Source organism: Myotis brandtii, unplaced genomic scaffold, assembly GCF_000412655.1.
Source record: "Myotis brandtii unplaced genomic scaffold, ASM41265v1 scaffold56, whole genome shotgun sequence".
NCBI lineage: Eukaryota > Metazoa > Chordata > Mammalia > Chiroptera > Vespertilionidae > Myotis > Myotis brandtii.
The window spans coordinates 2887435-2900988 of NW_005370080.1; the positions used below are offsets into that span (position 1 = coordinate 2887435).

The 13554-nt window shown below is 34.1% G+C and overlaps 1 protein-coding gene across 1 annotated transcript in view; it reads right to left on the bottom strand.

Moving 5' to 3' along the window:
* Window positions 1-13554, bottom strand: part of HIVEP1 (human immunodeficiency virus type I enhancer binding protein 1) — a 172546-nt gene that overhangs the window by 70080 nt on the left and 88912 nt on the right. Inside the window, exon 3 of the mRNA XM_005878441.2 lies at window positions 7494-7547. Within this exon, the coding sequence (XP_005878503.2) occupies window positions 7494-7547 (54 nt within the window). The remainder of the gene's footprint in view (window positions 1-7493; window positions 7548-13554) is intronic.

Below are 13554 nucleotides of genomic sequence, written 5' to 3' on the forward strand. Positions count from 1 at the left end.
AGCTGCCTGGCTGCCGGCTGCCATCTTGGCTGTCAGTTAATTTGCATATCTCCCTGATTAGCCAATGGGAAGGGTAGCGGTCGTACGCCAATTACCATGTTTCTCTTTTATTAGTGTAGATACTTTCTTCCAGACTGTTTTAAAACACTTTATCTTATATTCTATTAAAAGCATTCATTTTAGTTTAATAGAAATCAGTCCTACTTTTCTATTTTGCTACCTAAAATTTAGTCTTAGGAAGGACTTCATCAACCCTAATTATAAGAACATGCTCTTGTATTTTCTTAAGTATTCTTAGCAGAATGAAGGTAGAGAGTATCATTGGCATTAAAACATAACTTTATTAACATTAATTATTCCAAATCACCTTTCTTTTTTTAAAAATATCCTGTGTGAAATTTAAAAGAAAATTGGAGTGTGTTTCACTCTCACCAACAGATATTATAAGGAGCTTAAACATTTATTTTAGGCAAGTAGGTGAAGAAATTCCAGCTTCTTATTTACACACTAATTGGAGTTCATGATCTAGTTTTTTGCTCCCCATTAGTCTGTCACTCTCACTTCTGAATCACTCAGAATAGTTTTACTAGGAACCCAACCTCCCTCAACCTTCCCCACTTAACAGGAGGATAATTCTAGGGCATAAATTATGTCCATGTTAACAAAACTCGTATTTGTCATCTGATTCTTTGGGGCTAGTCTGAATATCACTGAGTTATTTCAGCAGAACATATTCCTAACTATATTTCTTAAGCCATATAATCTATTTATATATAGGACCTATTACTCTCAAATATATGGCAAAATAAATTATTAACACAAATTATCTTTTAAATAAAAACTTTCTGGTGCCTGGACTAGATAATGTCAGAGTAATAACAAGGCTGCTGAAAGGAAACCACTGATATTACGGTAGAGCTTTCAGGATTTTGCTCTTAGAGACAGAATAATGTGAAAAATCCCAATGCAACCTGACCCAAAATCTCCACCTTTTTCTAAACCCACTATCTGAATCCTATTTTTTCTTAAATGATCACAACATTTTTAGAGGAGGTGATTGCTATCACAGTGTCATCACACACATGGTAATTCAAAGCAGGAATTACCTGGGACTTGAAACCTCTTCATGTCGCTTTCTGATTGCACTCCCTGGGGAAAGGTTATTTATTTAACATCTTTGAACTTCAGCATCTTTGTAAAATAATGAATTTAGCTGAAAAATGCTGAAATCTAAATTTCTAAATAAAATATAGGACCACTTTCATAGAACATTTCCTGACATATTTTTTTACACAGTACTCAGAAACAGAGAAAATTAACTTAGAAATAAAAACTGGTTTTAAAAACAAGATAACAATGCAATTAAGTAAAAATAATCACTAACAAAAACAAAATCCCCAACCATGTGGAAAAACATTTAACCAAGAAGGTCAAAAAAGAAACCAGCATAGAAATTAATGCAAGTAGCCAGTATGAAATGATATATAATAGAACTAAAGCAATAGTTAGAAGGAAATTAATAGTTTTAAGTGATTTCAATAGAAAAGAATAAAGGTTTAAGAATGAATAAGTCCAAAAAAAAAAAAAACAGGGCAAAAGATAATAAAGACCAAAAAATTTTTTTAATCCTCACCCAAGGATATGTTTTTTTTTTAAAAAAATTGATGAGAGAGAGAGAGAGAGAGAGAGAGAGAGAGAGAGAGGAAAGAAGGGATAGAGAGAGAAACATTGATCTGAGAGTGAAACATGATTGGTTGCCTCCCGCAGGAGCCCGATAGGGGATCAAACCCAAAACCTGGGTATGTGCCCTGACCAGTAATCAGACCTGAGACCTTTTGGTGCAGGGGTCGACGTTCCAACCAACTGAGTGCCACACCAGCTAGGGCAAGAGCAAAATTTGATAAAACTGAAAAGGATGATACAAGAGAGTATCAAGAAAGTCAGAAGTTGATATAACAAAAAGGGGGTGAAACAGACAAACCCCTGACAAAACTAATCAAGAGAGAAAAGGCACGAATGAACAATACTAACAAAGAAAAGATGGAGACATAACTAGAGATCCAACAGAAATAAACGAGAGTAGGAGAATGCCATGAGTGATTTATTGTCACTAAATATGAATACTTAATATTATAAAAAATATATAATTTATTGTCTGATTGAAGAGAAAAAATAAAGCTTGAATAGTTCCGTATCATTAAATACACTGACATTGTACTTAAAAAAAAATCTATCCTCAACCCCTCTCACAAGTCAAAATATATTCTAAAACATGCTTATAAAGCTACCATTTCAATATTAAACAAACGCTTCCTTGGGAAGTAGGCAGATACAGTTCTCAGATAACCTTAACACAAACCAGACAAGGACAATTATAAGAAAGTAAAGAGACTCATGTTCAGTATCTCTTGAACATGAATACAGAATTCAACAAATATTAACAAATCTAGCAGTATGTTTAAAAAAAGATTAAACATCAAGACCAAATTGGTTTCATTTCATTTAAAAAACGCAAGGTTTAAACATTAGAATACAAGAATAAAGGCTATAAGATTATCTCTACATATGAAGAAAAAGCATTTGACTTAAAAAAAGAGCCCCTTAAGATGTTTTACATCTCATCAAAAATAGAAGATAACCTCCTTAAACTATTAAAACAAACAAAAATACTGACTCCCCTCCCATAAAAAGACACCAAATATCTTAATGGTGAAATTAGAAAAATTCCCTTTAACATTAAGAACAAGTAAAGAACGCCTACCATTCTTTTGGCACTCTACAGGAGCCAACTGGGAAAAACAAGGAAAATAAAAGAAACAATTATTTTAAAAAAGAAGAAACAAAGCTTTCATTACTCCTAGCTGATATGACTGTTTAGAAGAAATTCTAAAGCATCTGTGAACAAATTTTCAGAATGAATGAGGTTAGCCAGGGGGCTGGACATAAGATGAATATATAAAAATATGTTACATTTCTATTTGCCAGCAAGAGCTGGAAAATGATTTCTCCTCCCTCCTCCCCACATACACTATTAATAAAACCAGCAAATAAATAAAGTCCTAAGAAATATAAGGAAAATTCATAAGACATTAACAAAATATAAGTATTAAAAATATACTACCTACTATCTTTATGGATAGGAAGCCTGAAAATTGTGACGACAGTCATTTTGCCCCAAATTCAATGCAATCTCAAGCAAAGTTCCAACAAGTTTTTTTAAAAGCTGATTCTAAAATTTAAACACATAAGCAAAAAAGTAGATATTGGAATCCTAACTCACACCATGCTTTTAAAAAATCAACTCCAGATGAATTTTTAATCTGAATGTGAAAAAATTTTTAAAGAAAACAGAAAAATATATGTAAGACCTTGTGGTAATAAAGAATTTATTAAGATAAGGACACAAAAATTCCCAACAAAAATACTAATCGTAAAAGAAAAAGATTGATAGGTTGATAATATTAAAAACCAAGAACTTCTGTTAACAGGAACTCTAAAGAAAGAGAAAAATCAAGCAAAAAACTACAACACATAAAACAGATAAAGGGTTATCTAAAATATATTAAGATGTTTTAAATGTATAAAAGATACCAGCACGCATTTCAAAAAGTACAACTGAAGACATGCTTGACATTACAATATTAGTATTCAGGAAAAAATAAATTAAGAGCAGAACAAATATTTTACACTCACTCAACTAGAAAAAAAACTAAAAAGACGGACAATACGAAGTACTGAATAGCACAAAATGAATTCTTAGACTCAACTTTTTGGAAAACAATTTAGCATCACCTTATGAAGCTGACTACCGACATTCCCTAAATAGTCCACACATGTGCACTGAGATATGAGAATATTCATACCTGCAGTGTTTGTGACAGCAAAAAGGTAGAAGTAACTCGAATCCATCAACAAGAGAATGAAGGAACAAATCATTGCACTCAATGTAGTATTATTCAGCAGTGAAAAGAAATCGCTACATCCAACAAAATGTATGAATCTTAGAAAAAATGTTGAGTAAAAAAGCTATTAAAATTATGTAATTTTATTCTTCAAGCTCAAACTCAGCCAAAACTAAAAAGTAAACTGTTCAAAAACATATAATTAACTTTAAGAACCACTAAAATGATAAACACTAAATTCAGGACAGTAAATACCGCTACAGAACAGACAATGGGCTGCAATAAAGACTAGCATGCGGGTTTACGCAACAGTATTAGCAATATGCCAGTTCTTAAATTGGGTATTAGCATCAAAGACTACCATGTTATTTTTATGTTTTATAATTTCATATCTTACATATATTAATTTATATGTCATATACTGTATGATAAACTTTAAAACCGTTTTGAAGCTTATTCAATAGATAACACGTAAACATTCTCCTAATAAACTGATCTATATTTCTTCCCAGTTTATCTTACACATATTTCTCCATTACCACGTCAGTGACATTCACTATCTTATTTATTTATTATTTTTATTTACTGATTTGAGAGAGGAAGTGAGAGAGAGAGAAACATCAATTTTTTATTCCACTTATTTATGCTTTCATTGGTTGACCTGGGATTAAACACCCAACCTGGGTATATCTGGAAAATGTTCTAACCAACCAAGCTACCTGGCCAGGGCCTTCCTATGTTATTTAACTGCTAAACAATAATTTTATAAAGAGTGTCAAACACACTGGATATTAAGAACAAGTAAATAGCACTGTAAGAAATAACGTAACTGACAATTTGGAGAACTGTGTGAATGTTGCATACAATATTTTCCCCCAAATTGATTAAAATCAAAATAAATCAAAGTAATTAGATTTTCATTCATAAACAGAAAGAAAGAAAAAAATACATTAGCACAATTTAGTGCACTTCTACATTCTATTGGTGTGCAATGGGCAAAAGTATGTTTTTATGACAGTATATTACACAGATTAATCTTTCCTTAAAACTTTAGAAAACAGGAAAGATAGCCACTATAATCTATCAATGAGCAAGTTTTTGTGTTTTCTTTTTAAAGCCTACCATTATGTTAACTGCTTCTGAAGATAAATTAGCTACTTGTCCTAATGGTTAAAAAAAAAAAAAAGAGTGGAGGAAGAACCTTAAAATAAGTTAAGGATCACAGAATCAACAATGCAGACAAAGCCTTAGAACCTTCTGTGAGCACTGTAGAAAAAAAGCCAAATGTAGAAAAAAGTCAAACTTGAAGAGGAAATAAAAGCACTGAAAAAATAGTGAAAAAGTGATCTATCTTAGATGAGTCCTTTTAATCAATAACAATACATAACTCAATTTTTAAGTATATTCTTCAAAGGAAGTAATAAACTTCCTTTAATAAAATAGCTTAGCAAGCAAAGATTTGAGAAATCTCAACACCTATGTTACAAAAAGATTTTTATCCCGTGGTGTTAAAGACAACACCTTAACACCAACTCCTTAATTATTTGAGAGAAAAACTACTTTATTTTTAATTCGCCCAGAATGTGTATGTAAAAATGAAAGCCAAATAGTAATTCTAAGCAGTGAATTGCACAGAACAATGCTCATTTCGTATTCATCCTAGGTCTTAAGTAAGTATAGCCTGCCAAATGTAGCTCACTAGATTATTCTAAACCTCATTATCCACTTTCTTTTTCTAGAACCTTTGTTCCATTTCCTCCTTCTCACCAGGCTTTTAGTTCACTGTTCTTAAAACTGTCACAGGAGTAAGAAAGAAGGAAAAAGAAGACAAGCACACATTTATTTTGCTACTTGAAGCAGCTCTAAGTCATTACTAAATGTGAAAAAGGCTAACTATGAAAAGGGAAGTTTAAGATCTATCATAGCCTAAGTATCTTACATGCTTTCTGCCTACAGCAATGTGGGGAAGGAATCTATACTCAGCTTTTCAAAGGGACAGCATGGCTATGGTGACTTCTCTGCTCTTTCTAGACTTGCTTTTCCTCAAGAATGTCATTAAAGGTCATATTTGATATGGACCTTGCATAGATTCCATGGAAGGAGGAGGTGGGGGCAGAGGAAAAAGGAGGAGGAGCACACTTCTTTAAGGCTGCTGCACATAACAGCATAACTATTCCTACCAACACCAAATAATCTTGAGGATTTCACAGCCTGGTCCAAGGGATGGAGAACCTGGGCAGGCAGAGATTATTCTCACTAAAATACCTAGTTAGGAACCTAACGAGATTTAAAAGATTTTTTTTTAAAAAGACTTTCAACTGAAATCCTACATGGCTAATCCACTCACTCTGTCAAAATATACCACTCTAATTAGAAGATTTAACAGGGACAAAGTAATAATAAATCATGAAATATAAATACTATAAAAAAACTTTCTATCCTTTTAATCAATTTTACTCATTAACAGATACTGTTGGAACTACCAACCTTATTGTCTTCCCTCCCCACAAACTGTTGTACATTGAATTTTTTTCATATTACTTGGACAAATAATATGTATGCTTTCTATGAGGAAAACCAATTTTTGATTTTAAAACTTCTTATTTTTTATACAAAATTATACCCACTGTAATTAGCAAAAGGACTCAAAGACATAAAAATAAAATCCTATATAAGGGTATGTGTGTTGGGGGAGGGGAGGCACGCACGCATGTGCACGTGCTTTTGTATGCTTTAGATCAAACAAAAAGATTGTATCATATTTTGCATGCTATATTGCAATTTCATTCTCATTTAGCAACAAATTTTCACAGACAACTGAAATAATTAACATTTTTAAAAAGCTGTATAACATTCAAACATATTAATTTACTATAATGTATTCAATTACTCCTACACTGACTAGCATTTAGGTTATTATAGTTGTCTTAGGTCTTGGTCATTTCAAAAAATACTGTATTACATGAGCGTACAGTACACACACACAGAAATCATACACACGCATGAATGCAGTCATTAGCATCCATTATACTGGTTCTATTATTGCTATGGGACAATCTCACAAACAGACCCTCAAAAGAGCTGCAACAATCTTCACTCCTACCGGCACTTTCACTCCGGCAACAATCGCACTCCTATCGGCAACACATTAATGTGTAGGAACGATTGTAGAATATGCTATGTGGCCAAAACATTTCATAAAGCAAAGTCCACATACTTTTAGGTATCAATTCTTTTCTTTAAAATATATTTTTATTGATTTCAGAAAGGAAGGAGGAGGGAGAGAGAGATAGAAACATCAATGATGAGAAAGAATCATCGACTGGCTGCCTCCTACATGCCCCACACTGGGAATGGAGCCAGCAACCTGGGCATGTGCCCTGACCGGGAATTGAACCATGACCTTCTGGCTCACAGATCAATGCTCAACCACTGAGCCAAGCTGGCTGAGCTAGGTATCAATTCTTTTAAAGTGATTTTTAATTGTGTGATATGTTTACACCAATTGATTTAGCAAGGCTGCAATTATAAGGTGTCTATATAATAATCTCTGCAAGAATAAAGTTTATACTGGGGTTGATTTTAATTTACCTTTTTTTGATACTTCCGCCCCATTAAGTTCTTTTTGTGCTTCTTCAATTTTGTCTAAGAAAAACAAAGAAAATTTTATAAGTAAATTTATCATATACAAATAAGAATTCAGCAAAATAAACGTACTTCCTATAAACAGTTCCTAACACACAGGAATACATATTTGTTAAATGGATTATTTATGAAGCAAATATGCATAAACTGGTAAAGTAATAACATATTTTCTTTTAAAATTATACTTATAATTTAATCGTCTTAAATTAGTCACAAAGACCATTTCAAATTAATTGTTTCCATGATATAATTAGTGCATTTAAAATACTGAACTACAGTTAAAAATATGTAGTTGCTTAATAAAAGTAACAAAATAATACTTTCCTGATGAAGATTTGTAAATGCCCAGAGACTTTTAGCAGATATAACAAATGCCTATTAGCTTAGAAAAGTCTAAGCAAAATCCACATTTGGCCTAAGTCGAACATGGAAGAAAGAAAAATAAAGGAAATGAGCTAAATAACACACAACACCCATCACTTTTGCTAACTCCTGATAACAGGATAGATTTATCTATGAATTGTGTGGTTAGAATAGTGCATTAAAGAGATACTATAAAAAAACTAATGACTACATTCATGAGAAATTCCAAGCCAAAACCTCCTATCTATGCCACTTCTGAAGTCCTGTTCTATAGAAACAGAAAATAAATGTTTACTGGTGTTTTAAAAAAACAATAACTAATGACTAAAGAACTGTTACATGTGCACAAAGTTTGAAAGATTAGGTGTAACCCAGGAGCATTAATTAATGAAGACTTGGGAGGGCTGCTTAAGGAAGGAACGGGAGAGGGCGGCAACTGAGGGCCTACAGTTCTTCCATCTAAGGCTTGGCACAACTGGACTTTGTAAATTAGTGCATGTTCTATTTTGGTAACAATTAATTTTAATTTTATAAAGATATACATATTTGATGATTATGACAGTAACCAACACCAAGTTTTCAATACAGGGGTCTATGTACTAATTATAATGGTAAAAGTTATAAATTTCCCAAGATACTGTTTTGTACTGAATTAAATACAATACCAATAATTATACAGTATTTTAGACAGTCCATGAAAGTACAGTTTAAATGCTTTCAAAATACTGATACTTCAGCCATTTATGCCTTCTGGCATATACAATCAGCCCTCAAATGATCTCCGATGATAAACCTACCACTACCAGCCATAGAAGATGTTACCTACAAAATGACATCCTTCCAAATAAATAAAAGACAAAAATCCCACCACAGGCCCTTTCAACTTTGGACTACCTGCCTCTTCCCCCATCAGTCTTGCTGAAAAGGCCAGAAATTCAGAAAACCTTTGATTTACTTCAAACTTCTTTAAGTCGCATATTTCTCCATCCAATGTGCCACATCAAGGCAGAGGTGGAGCAGCAGAATAAAGGAAACAAGCTAGTTTGAAATATTAGACACTACATAACAGCAATGATCAAAAACAACTACATTTTCATCCTGACAAATGCATTCCCCACAGCAGTGTCTAGTAGTTGCTTCCTGCTAATTATCAGATCCAGAATAAGATTTATAGAGACAACCTTTTGAAATAATATAAATTTTCTTATTTATACACTTCATTTATTTCTCATCAAATGATGAGTGAAATTGAAAACAGCACTAAAAGAACTTACTAAATGTAGAAAGTGGATCCTACATTCAATAGCAATGTTACTTCAAAGAGAATAATACCAAATGTATGGATGAAATCTATATTAATATAAGTAACAAAAGCATAAGGCCCAGTTTTTAAAAATACAATATACTAAGTACATTGTAGACTTTCAATATGTAAATAAACACATCGCAAAACTTAAATACATAGCCCTTGAAAAACACAAAAGGGAAAAACACTGTTATTTCTATGCCAGCAGTTTTTCCAAACTTAGGAACCATAAATAATATGTATGTATATATTACATATAGTCATAGTAGTAATAACTGTGTTTAAGAGTTTATGCAAACATAAACTGGCGTTATATAATAAAACATTTTATTAACAGAATCAATTATGACTCAAAGCAACAAAAATCTACAACAACATGCATTTAAAAAATAGCTGCTATTTGTTTAGTATATTGAGGTTTGGCCACCTTCCATTTGTATTTTAATATAACAAATTCTTACAAAAATGACTTTGACTAACATTTGATCACTAAATTCTAGTCTTTGTTTTTAAATTTTTCAATAAGTTGCCTTGTTCTCTTGATAATAGTAGTGTATACTAGTAAATCAGTAGATTCGGGTTACCTATTATGTTAGCTATAAGCATCCACTTCAATGCTCTCACACCTAGAGCGCCAGTTCAATAGGTAACACAATCTTCAATTAGCAAGCTTGCAAACAGCTACTATTAAAAGCTTTTGCTTCAATTTTTATAAAAAGTCCTGTTTATACTTAACCTTTATTTTATGATTCTCCTGGTAAAATATAATGTTTTGAAGACACACTCAAAACTACAGGGAAAGTAGTCATTTATTAGATGCTCCTAATTGGTTTATACAAGCAATTTACTCATATTTAAAAGCAATATTTATCATTTTTTCACTATGACCCAAAGCAAGAAATATATTTTACATTTCAGCCAATTACACATGCATACACATAAATATATGCCTACACATAAATCAGAAACAAACTCACCCACACTCTACTTTCTGTCCTTTCCTATTAAAAATGAAAAATGCCATCCTGCCCACTACACTGATTTCACAATCCACTGCTGCGTTGTAAACCTGCAGCTTGAAATTCACTGATATAAGAAACAGTTATCAACATTTCTTTTTAACCCTGTTCCCTTTACCAAACAAAGGATAACACTTCCCAGCAATAATATATCTCATTACAAGCCTTGATTGGGGGGTTGGGGGTGGCATGTTATTTGGGATGGGATCTCAGGTTCTGAAACATCTTCCATCATGCCCTCCCCAATGGCACTGTTCTCTCAGGTAACAATTTCACAGAAAACTATACATTTACAAATAAATAGTTTCTCTGTTGCTGTTGCTTATAAATACATATACATGCAAAATGGACACTCATACCTTGCTAGTAAACCTGATAGTAATCAATGCATTCTTACTGTAATGAACTCTTAACAAACACCTGTCTATTAGGGTTCAGGGAAGATGACCAAATACTCTATAAAAAAATTACTTAATAAAGCAGTCTTCAAATGGGCAGTAAGCACATGCTCTCCAAGCACTTTCATCCTATGGTGAAATGCCTCCCTCACCATCTCAGATGCCTAAACACCACTCCGTGAGAGACTTGGGATCCAGGACATTACAGCTTTGGGGACCAACCCACTAACCTGTTAGGATAAAAACACAAAAGCTGTGTGTTTTTATTATATTAAGTGTCTACCCTGTGTCAGGTACAATAGAAAGAACTAGAGATAGTAAGAAAACAGAATGGCTCTCCTGAAGGGGCTTACAGATTATTATATCCTTCAAACAGTCATTTGAATATCAATTTGATCATAAATACAGAGCCTGAATTCCCATGTGGCATCAAAGTTCTTTGTGATCCCACAAGCTCTCTGCACCCCCCCAATCCCGACTCTCCCCTTCAAGATGTCGTCCCTTTAAGGACATCTTCTCTAACACCCTTATTCAGAGCCTATCCTTCCCTTCTCTATCACCACCAAATCTTGCGTCTAGAATTCCATTTCTCTATAGTTGCATATCTCATGATCACCACTAATAATGACATAAGATGGACCTGAATAATTTACTGATGGTATAAATGTTGACAATACCTGTCAAGTGACAGAGAGAAACACTGGTACTTTCTGAAAAAGACAAAAAGGAATACCTATACAGTCTTGAAAATCGGCATTGGCTGGTTTCACTTAAGAGCCTAGCACTGCAATCTCTTCAACATTATAAATAATTTTTATGTTTGGGAACACTGAAAGCACTTGAATAGACATTACTTCATTCAATCTATCAACTTATGTTATTTCTATCTTGAAAGTGATTTAGAAGTACAAACTGAAAGTTATAAAAATAGTACCAGTGATGTAAATTACAGCATAGGGAATACAGCCAATAATATTGTAATTAATTTGTATGATGTCAGATGGGTACTAGACTTATCAGGTTGATCACTTCATAAAATATATAAGTATCTAATCACTATGTTGTACACCTGAAACTAATATAATATTGAATTTCAATTGTAATAGAAAAATTTTTTTATAAATGAAATAAATAATTTCTACCTTGATTCTATCAGCTCATCCTTTCTTCTTGCTATTCTGATAGACACCCATCACCTCTGTTCTAACACTGCCTCTCATCAAGCCTTGAAAACACAAAGTGGAAATGCTAACCAGAAAATTCTATGAAGTAGATCCTAATAAACTGTAAAAGGCCTTTTATTTATTGAAAGAGATACCATCTGAATGAAAAAAAATCACCATATGTGACTGTACTATTTTTACTACTGAATAAGTCTAACTCCTACATCCCCTCATTACACATCGCTACAAGCTCCTTACTCACTGTTAACTGCGGGAGTTATTTTACTAAGGCTAAATATATGGCAATGGCGTAATGTTAAAAAGGCATCCAATACCCTAACCTTTATAGATGCTCTTCTAAATGAAGATTATCCTAGTGTTCACTACTAAATCAGCTAAATAAATCTACCAATATAAGAAACACATTTGAACCTAAAAGTTACACATCTTGCACATCCCTCTAGACCAGTGGTTCTCAACCTTCTGGCCCTTTAAATACAGTTCCTCATGTTGTGACCCAACCATAAAATTATTTTCGTTGCTACTTCATAACTGTAACGTTGCTACTGTTATGAATCGTAATGTAAATATCTGATATGCAGGATGGTCTTAGGCAACCTCTGTGAAAGTGTCGTTCGACTGCCAAAGGGGTCGCGACCCACAGGTTGAGAACCACTGCTCTAGACCTACGTCATTGAGAAAGACGATACTCTACAATAATGTCAAAAATGATAATCTAGCCTAGTAATATTTCAAAGTGAAAAATACTGCTTCAAGTAAGTGAAAAAAATCAGACTCAACTCTATATTAATGATTTAAAAACTGTGACTAACTGGTAAAAATTCTAGAAAAACATAAAATTACTCAACTTGACCCAGGAAGAACTCAACTAGGATAAGAACAATGGATGAAACTGAGAAATTTACCAGAGTAACAAAGAATGACCTTTTGTAAGGGTGCTAGGCTAGAAGGTTTTATTATCAAATTCTTTCCAATTCTGAAGACTAAGGCATTTCCTAAACTGAACACAAGATAACAGAAAAGGAGTTCTAAATAATTTCATAAAGCTGGGATAGCCTGATACCAAAATGTGAACAAAGAGGCAGAAAAACCAACACTATAGACAAGTTTCATTCATGAATAAGGAGGAACAATCTTTATCAAGAACTATATTCAAAGATAAAAAAGGTTATGACCAAGTAGGGTGTAAATTAAATATGCAAAGGTATTTCAACAGCAGGAAGCATCCTATATAGTAAAAGAGAAACATGCAAATTAGCCATCCCTCTGCTACACTCAAGCCACACCCACAAGCCACGCCCACCAGCCAATCAGAGTGACCATGCAAATTAGCCCGACAAAGATGGCGGTTAATTGGCATACGCAGGTGTCAGGCGTCCCAGGAGGTGACGGCAGCCACGGCCACGGACTCCCGGGACCATTGCTGGCACGGGAGGCAAGGCCTGCAGCGCCAAGCCATGCCCGAGGGCTCCCAGGACTTTCGCCGGTCTGTTGGGGAGCCAAGGCCGCCCACGCCTAGCCACGCCCGCGGGCTCCCAGGACTTTCGCCAGTCTGGGAGCTGAGGCCGCCTGCGCCTAGCCACGCCCGCGGGCTCCTGGGACCTTGCCGGCAGAGAGCAGGATGTTTGGAGGACTTGGCAGAGCAGGAGACTGCTGGACATAGAGCAGAGCGAGAGAGAGGGCGGCTTGGAGGGCGCGGCTCCCTCTGTCACCCCAGCTTCCTCATCACAGCTGTGG